Source organism: Oncorhynchus tshawytscha, linkage group LG03 (genome assembly GCF_018296145.1).
Source record: "Oncorhynchus tshawytscha isolate Ot180627B linkage group LG03, Otsh_v2.0, whole genome shotgun sequence".
In the NCBI taxonomy this organism is placed as follows: domain Eukaryota; kingdom Metazoa; phylum Chordata; class Actinopteri; order Salmoniformes; family Salmonidae; genus Oncorhynchus; species Oncorhynchus tshawytscha.
Genome location: NC_056431.1, coordinates 25,863,629 through 25,879,825, shown reverse-complemented (window position 1 = coordinate 25,879,825; position 16,197 = coordinate 25,863,629). Strand labels below are relative to the sequence as shown.

At 45.1% G+C, this 16,197-nt stretch overlaps 1 protein-coding gene across 1 annotated transcript in view; it reads right to left on the bottom strand.

Moving 5' to 3' along the window:
- The window catches only part of LOC112246562 (zinc finger protein 407-like), a 179,201-nt gene that overhangs the window by 150,588 nt on the left and 12,416 nt on the right, over positions 1 to 16,197 (bottom strand). The window contains exon 3 of the mRNA XM_042313230.1: positions 15,966 to 16,080. Coding sequence (XP_042169164.1) covers positions 15,966 to 16,080 — 115 coding nt within the window. The remainder of the gene's footprint in view (positions 1 to 15,965; positions 16,081 to 16,197) is intronic.

The following is a 16,197-nucleotide window of genomic DNA, read 5'->3' as shown; positions in this document are numbered from 1 at the left end:
GCACCATTTGACCCTGTGTTATACATAGGGCATTCGTGTTTTAACTGGTGAGGACCGCAGTGGCTGAGTTTAAAACAAGCCCAACACATTAACACACAGCCCCTTAGAGGGTACACTTCACCCTAATGTTTAACTATCACTGCTGAGCCTTGCAACTGAGTGCACGCAACATATGTTTCAACCCCCTCTGCCCCTGAGAATGCTGGCATACCACTCTCTCCCTCTCTCCATGCTCACACTTACCAATGTTTTCCGAAATCATGCATATCTTCAACACGGTGAAAGAAAAATGCAATAACAAAACTAAATGGCAAAACAATTATGGATAAAATACCCTAGCTACTGTATTAAGGTGTAATTTCAGTTGTGATACAGATGCAAGCCAACATGCATGCCCACATACACACACACGCACACACAACAAGAGAGAAAGGAGTGGCCAGCCAAACCTGGTTAACAAGGATGGTAAGGAATAAACTATTTACAAAGCAAATTTTAAAAAATCACCAGCATGTCTCAGACAGTGATGCCATACAGGAAAACAAACAATATCAACCATCTAATACATGACATCCCCCCCCTCCTCCCCGTGGTCAACGTGGTAATTCTCAGCAAAAGTTTTTTTTTAAATCTAAAGAGAAGAAATATATTAGGGGCCGTGAAAACTGTTCATGTATTGCACAATGCACTGTGAATCCCACTGAATCAGATTGTAAACTATTCTCTTCTCCTCTCCCAGAAAGGTTATCGCATCGTATCTTATTGCCTTTACCTGGTCCTATTCACTCTGAACATGCACTGATTTGAATAAGCACTGCACCAGCAGCTCGCTTATCTGATCACAGACCTGTGTGCAAACACAGCAGTATCAAGTGCATCTCTCCCTACTGCATCTGGGATCTGTTGCCCTGATAACAGAATCCGAGCATCAATCAGAAACAGGCTGGAAATGCAAAGTGACCCAAGTAACGGAGAAAGGGATGCAAATGCCTCTCTCTGAAAATGATTCACTTTACTTTTTTACAATGATTTGTTCATCACATTCAACAACAACAAAAATGTATGAGGCAGTATGTGCAATATGTTACATTTATAATTTAGATCAGAAACATTTAGACATGACCTGTTAGATTTTAAGGGAGAGATGAATATAAAATCCTTGTTAATTAAATGTGTTCACACATAAAATGCATGTATTTTAAGGTGCGACAATGAGCCACATATATTGGCATATGTAATCCATGGTACCTGTTTTTTTTTAAATCTTGGATTGAGATTTTTTTTCCCCGGCTACGGTCATGGTCAAATGAGTCCCTAACGATGAGCAGGTTTTGAGTTGAACACCGGGCAGTGTTTGGCTTCCCTGTATTATAGGGCACAGATCAGGTTAAGGAGGCAACAGTCAGTGAGGTAGGCCTGAATAGTAACAATATGACCTCAGAAAAATTATCCCTGGGAGGGTTACACACACATACACACACGCACGCACACACAACTGACCAATGCTCATTTCCCCACTCCTTGTAGTTGGCCAACCTGCTCTCTTCATTAGGGTGCCCCTGTGGGGACTTATCACTGTGTAGTCTTTGTCCTTGCTGTAATTGCCCTCTCGGTATGTCGCCTCCCACCATCCCTCCACCACCATGCAACCCCACCACCCACCCACCGTCAGCCCCCTCGTGACAGCCCGGCGCGGCGCTCTAGTGGGGGGGGCTCTCCTGAGACCGGCTGATCGGCCCCCGAGGTCCGCCAGCGTAGAGGAGCGTGTCCTAGTTAAAGCAGTACCAGGAGGGACACCCAGACTGAGACAGATACCACTGCCTGCCTGTGCCCAGCCTCTCTCCCGCTCTCTCCACCTACACTCACTTCTGTTTCTGTGTATCAGAAAAGTCCAGGGATTGAGTCCATGAAAAATGTACCATATTGAAACTAGGCCCCCTGTTAAGTATTAATGTGTGTTTTTTTTAATGCATTTATTTATATGTTTTTGCATTTCATTATCTTGGTTGATGTTTTTTTGCTGAATTCAATTGTGTATGAAAGCATACTGATATTTTCATGTGGGCGTGATATAAAATGGTATCGTAATTTTGGTGAAAAATAAAATATATATAAATAAAATTGCACGTAAACCATTCAACTGTACCCTTATACAAATTATACTGCTAAATTGTACAGCTATTTTACTTCACTTGAATGCAAAAATGTTAAAAAAAATATATATAGATCACGATTTTAGTATTCATAAAATGAAGCAAAGCCGGTACACTACTTCTTGAACTTTTAGAGGATACATCACATGTGTACCATAAGACCTACACGTACGACACATTATGCATTTAGCACAACTCAGACATAACATTAGAGGCTCTCTTGACATTCTAAAAAGTAAAATGGCGCCATCTACTGTCCATTACCGACTACACACAACTCATCGACAGTTTTCTCTCTCCTACTGACTCCCAAGAAAAGGATATTTGAGAACATAAAACTCTCAAAGAAAAAATGTGTACATGCTGTCTTTCATCATCGGTGAAAATAAATATTGGGGGCTGGTGAAATGAGGGAGTTTGGCCACGTGGAACTTAATTTGGAGAGACAAATAGTGGTGCACTGTAACACTGACCTATGTTAGTTGACTGAATAAACTGAATTAATAAATAAATGGTTCCTCACAGAGAGCGTGATCCCCCCCCTCGTCGCCAACCCCGTGCTGCTGCGTTCCAGTTCTGGTAATCGATGTGGCAGCGTTTTCACGGACGGCTGCAGGGTTCAGGCCGTAGCCCGCTTGGTAAGGGTTAATGCGGCAGGGAATGAGGAAGACAGTATGGCAGACTCTCGCTGTGGCGGAACTCTGGCAGAACGTGCCACATCCCTCTGACCCGTGTCTGCCTCTCCCCTACGAGAAGCCAACCGGGTCCGACACTAGTGGATGTCCGAGGGGGAACGTGCGTCTCGGCCACTGTCGCTGACCAGCACCCTCACAGTCTTGACACTTCCCCATGTCCCAAATTTAGCCCCCTCGCCCCTTGTAAGGAGCCGGAGGGCAATCTGGTGGCAGTTGTGATGACGGGGAGATTTTAGAGGGAGCCGTAGACAGAGCCTGTTGTAACCTCTCAGTGACCAGGGTCCTCCAACCCGCTAAACTCCCACATCAGCCTTTAGGCTAGAGGGGATACAGCCGGACAACAGGCAGGCAAGCGCATGTATACGACTAGATTATGCCTTTACCACAAAACATACAAAAACACACACAGGCACATAGGAAAACAATGTGTGTGAGATAGTAGTGACACGTATACGGGCGTGCACAGAGTACACACATCGCGCACACAGAGTACACACATTGCGTACACAAGCACAGACACATAGGCTATACAAATACACACACAGTACAAAAACAGACATTGTACTGCTGCATCCACATCTACAAGCCTTTGTGGAGTTTTCCTGGGGGCATTTGAGGTCTTGTGAGGGACCTGGAGCGAGGGGGCTGTAGCTATAGCTCACAGAGGATCCCAGTCAAGGACACAAACAACATCCCTCACCCGCCAATACTTCCTCGTATTTAAAAGACGGAAGGCTGTGGGGCTACCTGGGGGGCCATATATACCCGTCCAGGGAGCCGCGGCTGGCAGGGAGGCCCGGTGATTTCAGGCTCCGAGGGTGTGTTGAGAGAGCTAAAGGAGAGCTGGGCGGTGGGAGTGACGGAGGGCTTTCTATGTCAGGCACGGCGTTGCCAGGTTTTATGGCGGAATATTTTTGCTGTCAGAGATGGATAAGGAATCGCCTTAAGGAGAAGGGCAGGGATACGAGCCTCGAGGGCCACGGTGTCTACTGATGGTGTTTACGGTTGACTTTCAATCATTTACTGTAGGTACAGTAGAAATAGAATAAATCTAAGACTTTAATGAATCAATTAAGCGGGCAATGGAAAGCACGGGGCTAAGATGGTTGTGTAGTCTACGAGCTCTCACAGTCACAGGTCAGAATTAGACGTTAATCCCTTTGTCTCAAACGTCAAAATGTCAAAGTTGTTCCAAACGTCAAATTTCTAAGTGTTTAAAGGTTAAGTTCAAGCATTAACTCTGAATGGTTAAGGTTAGGGATTAACTCTGAATGGTTAAGGTGTGGGATAGGCTTAAAACAAAAATATATTTAAAAAATAATAATAATAATTTAATACTGCATTTGAACTTGCAACCTACTTGAAGATAACAGCACTCACTGCTGCCCCTAGTGGCCAGTTCCTAAATTATATACCAACATCTTCAGACATTGAGGTCCAATCCTGCCTTGTATCACGGGTGACCTGGCTGGTGGAGTAAATGTCTCTCTGATTGGTTGTTTGAGCTGGCGTGTAATCTCATTTCTACTATCGATCCCATTTATCATTATTGAATATTAATGGCTTTTTCAAAGAAAATGGTGCATGTTGCCAAACAAACCTGAGGGATCGGCTGGATTTCTTGAATGTAAAATATGACCTAAAGCACATGTCAAACTCATTCCACGGAGGGCCAAGCGTCTGCGGGTTTTCGTTCCTCCCTTGTACTTGATTGATGATTTACGGGCACGGTACAAAACTCCCCTCACCTGGTTGTCTAGGTCTTAATTTAAAGGGGGGAAAAATGTACGCAGACACTCCGCCCTCCATGGAATGAGTTTGACACCCCTGACCTAAAGAATTCCTGAAAACATGAATGTTTAAAGAGAACTAGGGCCTAATGTGGTCTACTGGACTGTCTGACCAACTAACTTGGTTAAGTCCTGATTCACACACCCTCCTAAGCAATACCAGCCGAATCCTAACTTGAGAATAGCACACATAACTCTTGACTTTATGCAAGGTCCTCAAGTTAGGACACAAAACCTGGGCAAAGACATCAGTTCAACATCTAGTTCTGATTTACATTTGATGAAGTTGTCAATAACGTGAATTCAATGTGAAATCAACATACATTTGAACCACGACATTAGATTTAAGTTGAAAAATTCCACAAATTCATTTTTGTTGTTGAAATGGCGTGAAAACAATGAAATCAACCAGTTTGTACCCAGTGGGAACTACTGGATGGTTAGTCAACAAAGCACCAGACCGGCTCACGTAAATGACAAGCTCACTGAACGTTGGTCTCTCCTCACAGACAACAAAACTGACATTATGATTCCTGACGAGACAGTTCACCTTCCCCCAGTCAAATAAAAACACTGCAAGTGTACTTTCTGTGAGGGAGGATATGAGTCCATTTAGTAAAACGGATGTCCGTTCCCGAGTGTGACAGACGCGGGGCCAGAGTGTGTCTGACAGAGTGAGAGGGGATCAGACATCCTAACCAGGACTACTCTCAGACACAAAGAGCTCCACACACACACACACGTCCCATCCACTCCTCTCCCCTGTCAGAGTAGGGCCACCACAGAGCAGGTACATCAGCTCAATTATGATGATGGCAATGAGTGATTGCATTTAGTCTCTCACCCATTTTAATAAGTCTGGGCCATCACAGATGGAGGGAGGGAAGGAGAGAGAGAAAAGGACAGAGAATGATGAAAGTCCATGGAGAATAAGAGCACCTCCTCCCAGCTGCCCACTGCACTGAGGATAGGAAACACTGTTACCACCGATAAATCTACGATAATCGTGAATTTCAATGAGTATTTCTCTACGGCTGGCCATGCTTTCCTCCTGGCTACCCCAACCCCGGCCAACAGCTCCGCACCCCCCGCAGCAACTTTCCCAAGCCTCCCTAGCTTCTCCTTCACCCAAATCCAGACAGCTGGTGTTCTGAAAGAGCTGCAAAACCTGGACCCCGTACAAATCAGCTGGGCTAGACAATCTCGATCCTCCGCCATTGTTGCAACCCATAATATTGCTCTGTTCAACCTCTCTTTCGTATCGTCCAAGATTCCTAAAGATTGGAAAGCTGCCGCGGTCACCCCTCTTCAAAGGGCGTGACACTCTAGACCCAAACTGTTACAGACCTATATCCATCCTGCCCTGCCTTTTCTAAAGTCTTCGAAAGCCAAGTTAACAAACAGATCACTGACCATTTCGAATCTCACCCTATCTTCTCCACTGTGCAATCTGGTTTCCGAGCTGGTCACAGGTGCACCTCAGCCACGCTCAAGGTTCTAAACGATATCATAACCGCCATCGATAAAAGACAGTACTATGCAGCCGTCTTCATCGACCTGGCCAAGGCTCTCGACTCTGTCAATCATCGTATTCTCATCGGCAGACTCAACAGCCTTGGTTTCTCAAATGACTGCCTCGCCTGGTTCACCAACTACTTCTCAGATAGAGTTCAGTGTGTCAAATCGGAGGGCCTGTTGTCTGGACCCCTGGCAGTCTCTATGGGGGTGCAACAGGATTCAATTCTCGGGCCGACTCTCTTCTCTGTATATATCAATGATGTCGTTCTTGCTGTGGGTGATTCCTTGATCCACCTCTATGCAGACGACACCATACTGTATACATCTAGTCCTTCTTTGGACACTGTGTTAACAAACCTTCAAACAAGCTTCAATGCCATACAACACTCCTTCCATGGCCTCCAAATGTTCTTAAACGTTAGTAACACTCAATGCAAGCTCTTCAACCGATCGCTGCCCATACCCTCCTGCCCGACTAGCATCACTACTCTGGATGGTTCTGACCTAGAATATGTGGACAACTACAAATACCTAGGTGTCTGGTTAGACTGTAAACCCTTCCAGACTCACATTAAGCATCCCCAATCCAAAATTAAATCTAGAATCGGCCTCCTATTTCGCAACAAAGCCTCCTTCACTCACACTGCCAAACATAACCTTGTAAAACGGACTATCCTACTGACCCTCGACTTTGGTGATGTCCTTTACAAAATAGCCTCCAACACTCTACTCAGAAAACTGGATGCAGTCTATCACAGTGCCATCTGTGTTGTCACCAAAGCCTCATATACTACCCACCACTGCTGCGACTTCTATGCTCTCGTTGGCTGGCCCTTGCTACATATTCATCACCAGACCCACTGGCTCCAGCTCATCTATAAGTCTTAGCTAGGTAAAGCTCCACCTTATCTCAACTCACTGGTCACCATAACAACACCCACCCGTAGCACTCACTCCTCTAGGTATATCTCACTGGTCATTCCCAAAGCCAACACCTCATTTGGCCGCCTTTCCTTCCAGTTCTCTGCTGCCAATGACTGGAACGAATTGCAAAAATTGCTGAAGATGAAGACTTATATCTCCCTCACTAACTTTAAGCTTCAGCTATCTGAGCAGCTTACCGATCGCTGCAGCTGTACATAGCCCATCTGTAAATAGCCCATCCAACTACCTACCTCATCCCCACATTGTTTTTATTTACTTTTTTGCAAACCAGTATTTCTACTTGCACATCATCATCTGCACAGTGTTCAATTGCTAAATTGTAGTTACTTCGCTAGTATGGCCTATTTATTGCCTTACCTCCTCACTCCATTTGCCCACACTGTACAGTATATAGATTTTTCTATTGTGTTGTTGACTGTATGTTTGTTTATGTGTAACTCTGTGTTGTTTTTTGTTGCACTGCTTTGCTTTATCTTGGCCAGATTGCAGTTGTGAATGAGAACTTGTTCTCAACTGGCCTACCTGGTCAAATAAAGGTGAAATACATGTTTTTATCATTTAAAAAGAGAGAGAGAGAGAGAGAGAGAGAGAGAGAGAGAGAGAGAGAGAGAGAGAGAGAGAGAGAGAGAGAGAGAGAGAGAGAGAGGGAAGGTGAAAGATAAAGACATAGGGAGAAAGTGAGAAGAAGAGAGAGATAGGAAAGGGAGGAAGAGACAGTCGATGGATGGGTGGCTCATCTCTAGCCAGCTAACAGCATCCCAGATGCCTCCTGGATGGTATCAAACATCTCCACAATGAACTCGCCATGAAATAATCTATACCTACAGGAAGTCAATTAAAAAGTGTCAGGGGAGATTAAAAGCAGCATGACAAGCTTTTCACTGGGACACGGGTTCACCTGGTGGCACCATGGTGTGTGTGTGTGTATATACACTTGTGTGTGTGCGCATGGTGGGGGGACCAACCGCTCTCCAGCATCACTGAACCCCCTTTTAAAAGCCCCCTCATGCATATTTAAAAGGCCCTCAGTAGCCGGGCAGCTCCGACACAAGTTTGCAAACCAGCGTAATGTGCCTGTTTGTACTGAGAGGGGGGCTCACTCCGGATATCAATTAACTCAAACGCTGTCACTCTGAATGGAGGGACAGCCCATTCCCCTCTACACTTCAACTCAGCTTTGCGTCAACCCACACAGTGCCACCCATCTCTCACACTTCCACTCATCCTCCCCTCCTCTCCCCCTGGCCTCCCTCCTACCGACTCTCACTCCCTCTATCTTTGTCAACCCATCTCCTTCTTGCCCTCTTTCCCCTCACTCCCACCGCTCTCTCTCTCTCGCCCCCCCACTCCCTCTCCGTCTCTCAAGCAGCGGTAACTGAATGCACAAATGACTCTCCCCTCCACCTTTAACTCCCACTAAATCTTTCCCCTTTTCCACTTTGCTGAGCCGGGATATTTTATTCCTCCATCAAATATGCATCCCATTAATTAAGTTAAATTACTCCTGACTGCCAAATATCCGCTGCCCCAATGGGTGTCAACACAGAAAGGCATGAATGTGAACCTGCAATGACACGGCCGCACACTTAAACATGAGTTACAACCTTCCTCAGCTTCCATCCGCGGGCATATTACCAGACACTTCAGGAGTGCTGGAATTAAGCACTGTTCTCTCCTTCCCCTGCTAGCTTTTAATAAGTGCACAATGGATGACACACGCACTTTTGACAAAGAGAGGGACTGATATTTTAATTACACACTTTTTTCTCTCCATTCTCTCTCCCTCTCTCTCTCTCGCTCACTCGCTCTCTCATCTTTTAATTGCTGTTGTTAATCACTCATTAACTTCTCCTCCCCGGTTGGTGTGCAACTCCTACATCTACCTACGACAGGATTAGCTCAATGGAATCAACCGCTTGGCTTTTATCTCTCGAACAAGGGATTTCTTCCTTTTTAAACTAGGAGATGTGTTTCTGAGCCACAGCAGAGATGTTTATTCTTGCTTTGCATTAACTGCATTTGAAATCATTGATGGAGTTGCAATTAAAACACACCTTCGTTCAACTTATAGACATCCCCATAATGCCTAAGGGCATGTGTTATTGTGTGCCATTTGCGGTCCCCTGATACCAACACACAAAGAGAGCAATGCACGGGTGATATCTATCTTACGTACTTTCTCTCCCTCTCCTCATATTCCTCCCTCTATCTCTCTCTCCATCTCTCTCGCTCTCGACCCTCTTCATCTTCCCTCCTTCCTTGCTTCCTCTCTCTCTCTCTCTCTATTTTGTCACCATTCTCACCCCAGACATCGCCATGGGAGCTGTTTTGTTGTGTATAAAACTACGTCGAGACATCAGGTCCACTCGTCTCTTCTGGTGAGATGGAGGTCTCTGTGTGTCGTGATTGGGAGTGACGTGTGCCAGACGGACACCAAGCGGGGGGCGTACTCACAAGGGCATTGAGCCTTTGGGAACTAGCCAAGTCTCCCTTTCACTCAGAGCGAAGGCCAGAAGAGAATGACAATCATGGATTGTCTGGATATTTAAAGGATATCTTGAACTGACTTATCCAAAATGTCTAAGCGAACCAATAAAGCCATTTCAAAGGGGAGCATTTTGCGCTTACCGTAAAACAAGGCTGCGATCAGAGAAACCCTTCCATAAATCTCCATCATAATCATAACCCATTGCAGCTTTCTACGTAAGTTTTCATTGTACCACACGGTACAGTGTAGCAAGGCCAATTGACTCCAACAGGCCCACCCAAACTCAGCCAATAACAATGCAGCCTTTTTTGCTGATGTGATGACCAAGCCAGCCCTCCAGAGTGTATGTGCTGAGTTAGCTGCTTTAGCTAAAACACTGATCTTGCCATTTATGGAGCCTGGCTTTTGTTTGTTTTTGTTTGATTAAAGGGGAATGTTTTGTTTTTAAAGCCCCTCAGCCCCCATTTCGAGGCCACTAAAGAGCAAGCAGGACCTCAACCTTGACCGTTAAGTGTCTGAAGATCTTACTAAAAAGGTAGGCCTAATAGGATGGATAAGCTCAGAAAGAGAGAGTACATACGCTAGATGCAAAAGAGACGCTCAGTTGGGCCCATTCAGCCAATACAAAAACATACTCACAAATATTTCCACCTAAAGTGTAATTTGAAGCATGCATCTGATATTGTAAAAGAGGTTTGGGGTCACATTACTAAGAGTAACATTACTAAGTTTTGATTAACAGGTCTAGACTGATCCCAGCTCACAGAACAAAGATGCTCATTAAATTATTGAATATTTCCTCAATTACTGCATGCCTAATACCAGCATATAGGTCAGTGGAATATACTGTAGAATCTAACGCAAACTGACTGTGAAATATTTACGAACTGTGTTGCACATTGTATATGACTGTTAAAGATACTGCCCTGTCGTGTGTGTGTGTGTGTGTGTGTGTGTGTGTGTGTGTGTGTGTGTGTGTGTGTGTGTGTGTGTGTGTGTGTGTGTGTGTGTGTGTGTGTGTGTGTGTGTGTGTGTGTGTGTGTGTGTTCCTTTCTGCGAAAACATTAATTTTACAAACATCAGCCCAAGGCTACTAAACACATCCAATCTATTAGGATGTGCTTCATCATGTTATAGCGGGCTAACGGGCTGTAAAGCTGTCCCGGTCATAAAGAGCGATCGCGGCGCACAAAGTGAAGTCAGAAACAGAAGCCCGAGCTCTCCGAGCAGACGGACCACTCCTCGTTATCATCCAAACAGCTCTGTCACATATCTAACCTTTCTAGACCAGCCTTTCTGCATTCTTTTCCGTATGACCTTTAGGGCTACTTATTTAATTTCCGGATAATGCCGCACTAAATAAAGTTAAGCGAATCAAAGCAAAATGTGTTTGTTTTGGTCGATAAGGATCGTGCGCGCTGACGTGATAGTGAGGATGGGTAGCAAAACGGTAAACATTGATACTTCTTTTAATGTGGATAAACACCATGTGTGTTTCTGATTGGGGGGAATTATTTTTCATTTAAAAAGGACAACATGACCTAAAAAAAAAACATACAAAAAAACCCTGAGTTTGGTATAGGCGAGGAGAAATGTCTATTCAATCAAGATACAAGCTCATTTAGAACTTTTTCAGAACGGTTGCAAATTAATTATGCAAACATAACGCGGCTCGTGGTTTCTGGCTTGTTGAGAGTAAATATTAAATGTTTTCATCTGTTGTGTGATAATGCATTCAGTGTTTTTGCATACCATTTCGTTCCGCATGCACATGGGTGGGTGATCCTTTTCGTTCACACGAACCTATATAATTTACTGAGGCAATGAGCTTTCAAATGTCGTCTCCTCACATAAGTACAGAGCTATAGCCTGGGTGTTGTACTTTCAGACACAATCCAAAGCCTAAACAGTGAGAGAGAGAGAGAGACTGCTTCACAGCAGAGTAGAAATGCGATGAAGTCGCTAATGCACATGATGATTAAGTGTAACTCAAATACCGACTGTGTTGTTCACCGACCTGACAGGCCGTAATTTCCTGTATTATATTCGCCGGTTTTAATTGCACGCCACCAACACCCCTCTGACACGTTATGAAGCGATGATGTACAATTATTTTGGGGGGCGGCGGAGAGATCAGTGGGGAGTGACGTTGTAACCCTCCTCATCGGGATCCCAACCATTAACACCGAAAAAATAGTCTGAGTTAAAACCAGATTCTGTTTGAGGATTAAAGAGTATCACGTCAGGGAGGAAGAGGGGTGGGAGTGGTGGTGGCGGGGGACACACAATGGAGGGGCTGAGATAAGTGACGGCTTTCTCTGGATAAGCAGAGCGCTAAGATGCTCCTCTCCTGTCAAGGCCCGGACTCTCTCTCTCTCTCACACACACACACACACACACACACACACACACACACACATACACACACACACACACACACACACACACACACACACACACACACACACACACACACACAGAGGCCTGGGCATTAAGACATATTACAGAGGATGAGCTGGGGAAGGGAGGGGAGGGCGGAACTGAACTGATGGGGCTATTCTGGGACCAGCAGAAGACACACTCACAGACGGGGAGACACAAAAGCCTGACAAGAGCCAGCCCTATCCTGTTCCATTCAAATCACATGACACCAACATGAAACGATGACTAAATATACTCACTCCGGACTTGGCTACTAAGTCAACGGAGGGAGAGGGGGGAAAAAGACCTCTCAGATACCGAAAAGACGGACAACTTTTTTGGGGAGATGAAGAGAGAAATCGTTAAAGTTTAAACTGGAGCTAGTTGACGGGTAGTTCCAACTATAGTGGCCGTCCGGCCGATATGATATCATAGAACCAGGTCCAATGGGAGGACCATCCAGGATGCTGATCATACTTCCTACGACTTGGCCCCCAGATATTAAACCAATGCTTCACAGCATTTAGACTCCTGATGCATAATTTAACACCTACAAACAGCACTGGCTGGCCATGGCATCTTTGGGGAGGGTGAGGCGAGAGCGGTGGGGCTATGGGGGGGGCGAGTGGTACGGGTAAGGGATGCTGAAATGTTGAATCCAGGGCCTTTTGGGAGGAGAGCACATGATGGAGGAAAGGAAAGGGAGTGCTCATTAAATGGCCCACTGTGGACCGACACACACCACACACAGAGAAAAGACAAGAAACAGCCTTGTGTTTAAAATGATTTTTTTTACCAATTAAATACAGTATGAGGAATCTTGCCGTACTGTATGTGCTAGGGAGGCAATTTGTGTTTTTCTGCTGGTTTTGCAGGTTATGTTTTTATGGCCAACTTCGGACTACATGAATCAGTTAGGAGATGTCATTGCTGCAAGATTCAGTATTTTAATTCTTAAAAGTCTAAGCCGGTGGGGGGCCTTTAGGTATCAAAAAATATATACGTAAAAAATGATTTGAAAATATTGAATTTGGTCTTTACTACTATAGCCCATAGAAATGCATTGAATAACACTTTCATAAATGGCAAAAAAGACAGTCGCAGCAGTCTAAAGCACTGCATCAGAGTGTTTGAGGCGTCACTACAGACCCGAGTTTGATCCCGGGTTGTGTCTCAGCCGGCCGTGACCGGGAGACCCATGAGGCGGCGCACAATTGGCCCAACATCGTCCGAGTTAGTGGAGGGTTTGGCCGGCCGGGATGTCCTTGTCCCACCGTGCTCTAGCGACTCCTTATGGCGGGCCAGGCGCAGTGCACGCTGACTCTGGTCGCTAGTTGTACAGTGTTTCCTCCAACACATTGATGCGGCTGGCTTCCGGGTTAAGCGAGCAGTGTGTCAAGAAGCAGTGTGGCTTGGCAGGGTCGTGTTTTCAAAGGACGCATGGCTCTCGACCTTCGCCTCTCCCGAGTCCGTACTTGTCCCAGTGATGGGACAAGACTACTACCAATTGGATATCACGAAATTGGGGAGAAAAGGGGGTACAAAATAAATACAATTTTTTTAAAAACTTGCTGTAAAAAGCAGAGGATATCAGCTAAGAGACGTGTCAATCTGAAGGACAAGAAAGACACAACGAAAGAGAGAGGAACCGAAACAGAAAAGAAGAGAGAGTAACTGTTAGCTAAAAGAAAGGAGAGAGAGAGAGAGAGAGAGAGAGAGAGAGAGAGTGTAAAGGCATGGTGTACACACGACACAGCCTACCTATACTGGACAGCGCTCTCACAGCCTTCTCACGTTTGATTGGCAGCTGGGTCAGAGGTGCCTATCTGTCCTGGCCTTGATTTGCATTTGTTAATTAAATGCCACAACAATATGATCTTTAACTATCAACAACTTCCCAGAGTCCTCTGCGGAGACGAGCAGCCCTCCGTGGCTCTCGGCTCAGCTAAAGTGAGGTGGACAGCAGAGGTGCACCACATCCATTTGGGGGCGTCTCAATCGTTAGCGCACAGTGTCAAAAGCGGGTAATATTCGCAGCCACAGAGTTCACCGGGGGGAGCGCCAATCGATGGCGCAGGGAGAAGGACCACACGCGTATTTAGATTGAGTTAAACAAACGCTGCTCCTCCTCAACATTCTAACGAGAGCAGGATGAGCTCGCTCTGTGACAGCAATGGGAAATGAATGAACAGACTACTGGTTAACGTTACATTGGCTTGTCTCGCAAAGCAGGGAAGCCATGTAGAACCATAGAAATAGAATTACTGATGAATGTTCCAGTCAAATTGCCATGGTCTGAGGGGCTTTGTGCGTTCCAGTAATTGTATATCTGCGTGTAAAACCACCCCATTTTGCTTAAACGTATGAATTTCAATTTTGTAGTGCCAGAAACGTCGGTCGAGTGAACTTAAAACGAACGCTCCAGCTATAGTAATCAAGATGATAAATCGTAATAACGAGAAACGATTTCATTAGATAAAGAGGGTTTTGTTTCGCAAAATATCACCTCACCCAGTGGGTGTAACAGAATGCCTAATGGCCAGCCTACATTGTAATCTCACTTTCTAGGTCAGCCCAAACCCGAAAAAGGGAAATTGCATTAACTGAGACATGAACAACCATTAGCAACATCTCTGCATTCAGATTAACCACCAATACGTAGGCCTATATTATCTAATCTGAATACTTTAGGAAGAGAGAGTATGTCTACTTTGGCCTTAATGAGGGTGTTTCTGGTCTGTTCTTTGTTTGCTGCTCTTTAGTCAAGAGGAAAGTTGCCCCAGTGATCAGTCAGTAGTGAGCGCGCGTGCGCACGCACACACACACACACACACACTCACAGGGCCGATTTGTCACCAGTGTCTGGCTCAGGTGGGAGATAGCTCCTCCATCCGCAGTGATTTGTGAAACCAGAAGCTGTATTTAGTACACTCATTTAAAGGCAGTCAGGCACATTGGAGAACTGCGTTCTCTCTCTCTCTGTCTGTCTGTCTGTCTGTCTGTCTGTCTGTCTGTCTGTCTGTCTGTCTGTCTGTCTGTCTGTCTGTCTGTCTGTCTGTCTGTCTGTCTGTCTCTCTGTCTCTCTGTCTCTCTGTCTCTCTGTCTCTCTGTCTCTCTGTCTGTCTATATTCTCTTGGTCAAAGCCCAAACACATTTATAGCACAAGGGGATAAGGCTGTAGCTGGAGGGCTTGTGAAACATGAGCCTTTCTCCTCATTAGAGGTAGCTGTGTTTAACAAAATCTGTTTGCCTTTCTGTAAAACGTTTGCGAACGGCGGCGACAAATAAACACGCTCATTCCACTCGAACGTGGCAGAAAGAAGAGGGAGAAAAACATAGTGACCGAACTGAAACGGAACACATTGAAACAAGCAGTTTTACACAGAAGCATCGAGGGGGACTAAATAACCACACGTCCTGGTCTATGTACCACATTGCAGCAGAGAACGTGGTACAAGCTGAAGATCCTGCTATTTGGTCCATTTCCAAATGACACAGAAACACTCCTACGTGTCCATTTGAACACAGTAAGATGGTAGGAAGATCAAGCATGGGAACAGAACCGACTGAACTGAACTTGGCCTAAACACAGTGCTTCTGTGGCCGTAGGAAAGAGACGCAGAAGCTTTTTACGTTGAGTTTATGGGCTTTAATGTTGACTACGGTGAGATATGACAGATTGTATTGAAACATATCACAATAAGAGGAAATAATGGTTTGCCGAGCAAGAGTGTCTTTTTCTTGTGATCCAACCTAAATGGCAAAAAATGACTTAAAAACTCAATAAGACCGTAGCAACGTAAAAAGGAAAACAAGCGTTTCTTCTTAAGTTCAGATAGTACCTTGCCGTTTCCTTCCGTTTAGGACCTTTTTTCTTCCGTTTGGAACTTAACGAACACAACTCGGGCATCCCCAGTTGAAAAGGTAGTGACCAGTCACTGACTGTGGTACTCACCCACAGATGTGGCACTTGTACTCTCTCATGCCCAGATGTCTCTTCACGTGGTTCCTGGCGTCACCCAGCTGGGCGGTGGCAAAGTTGCAGATTTTGCACTTAAACGGCTTCGATCCTGCAAAACAATAAGTGGCGTCAATTTATCCTACTTTATGTATTGGGGAAAAAATACACAAATGATTATGAACAGTATAATAAAAAAGTATAATATAATATAATAAAAAAGTATAAT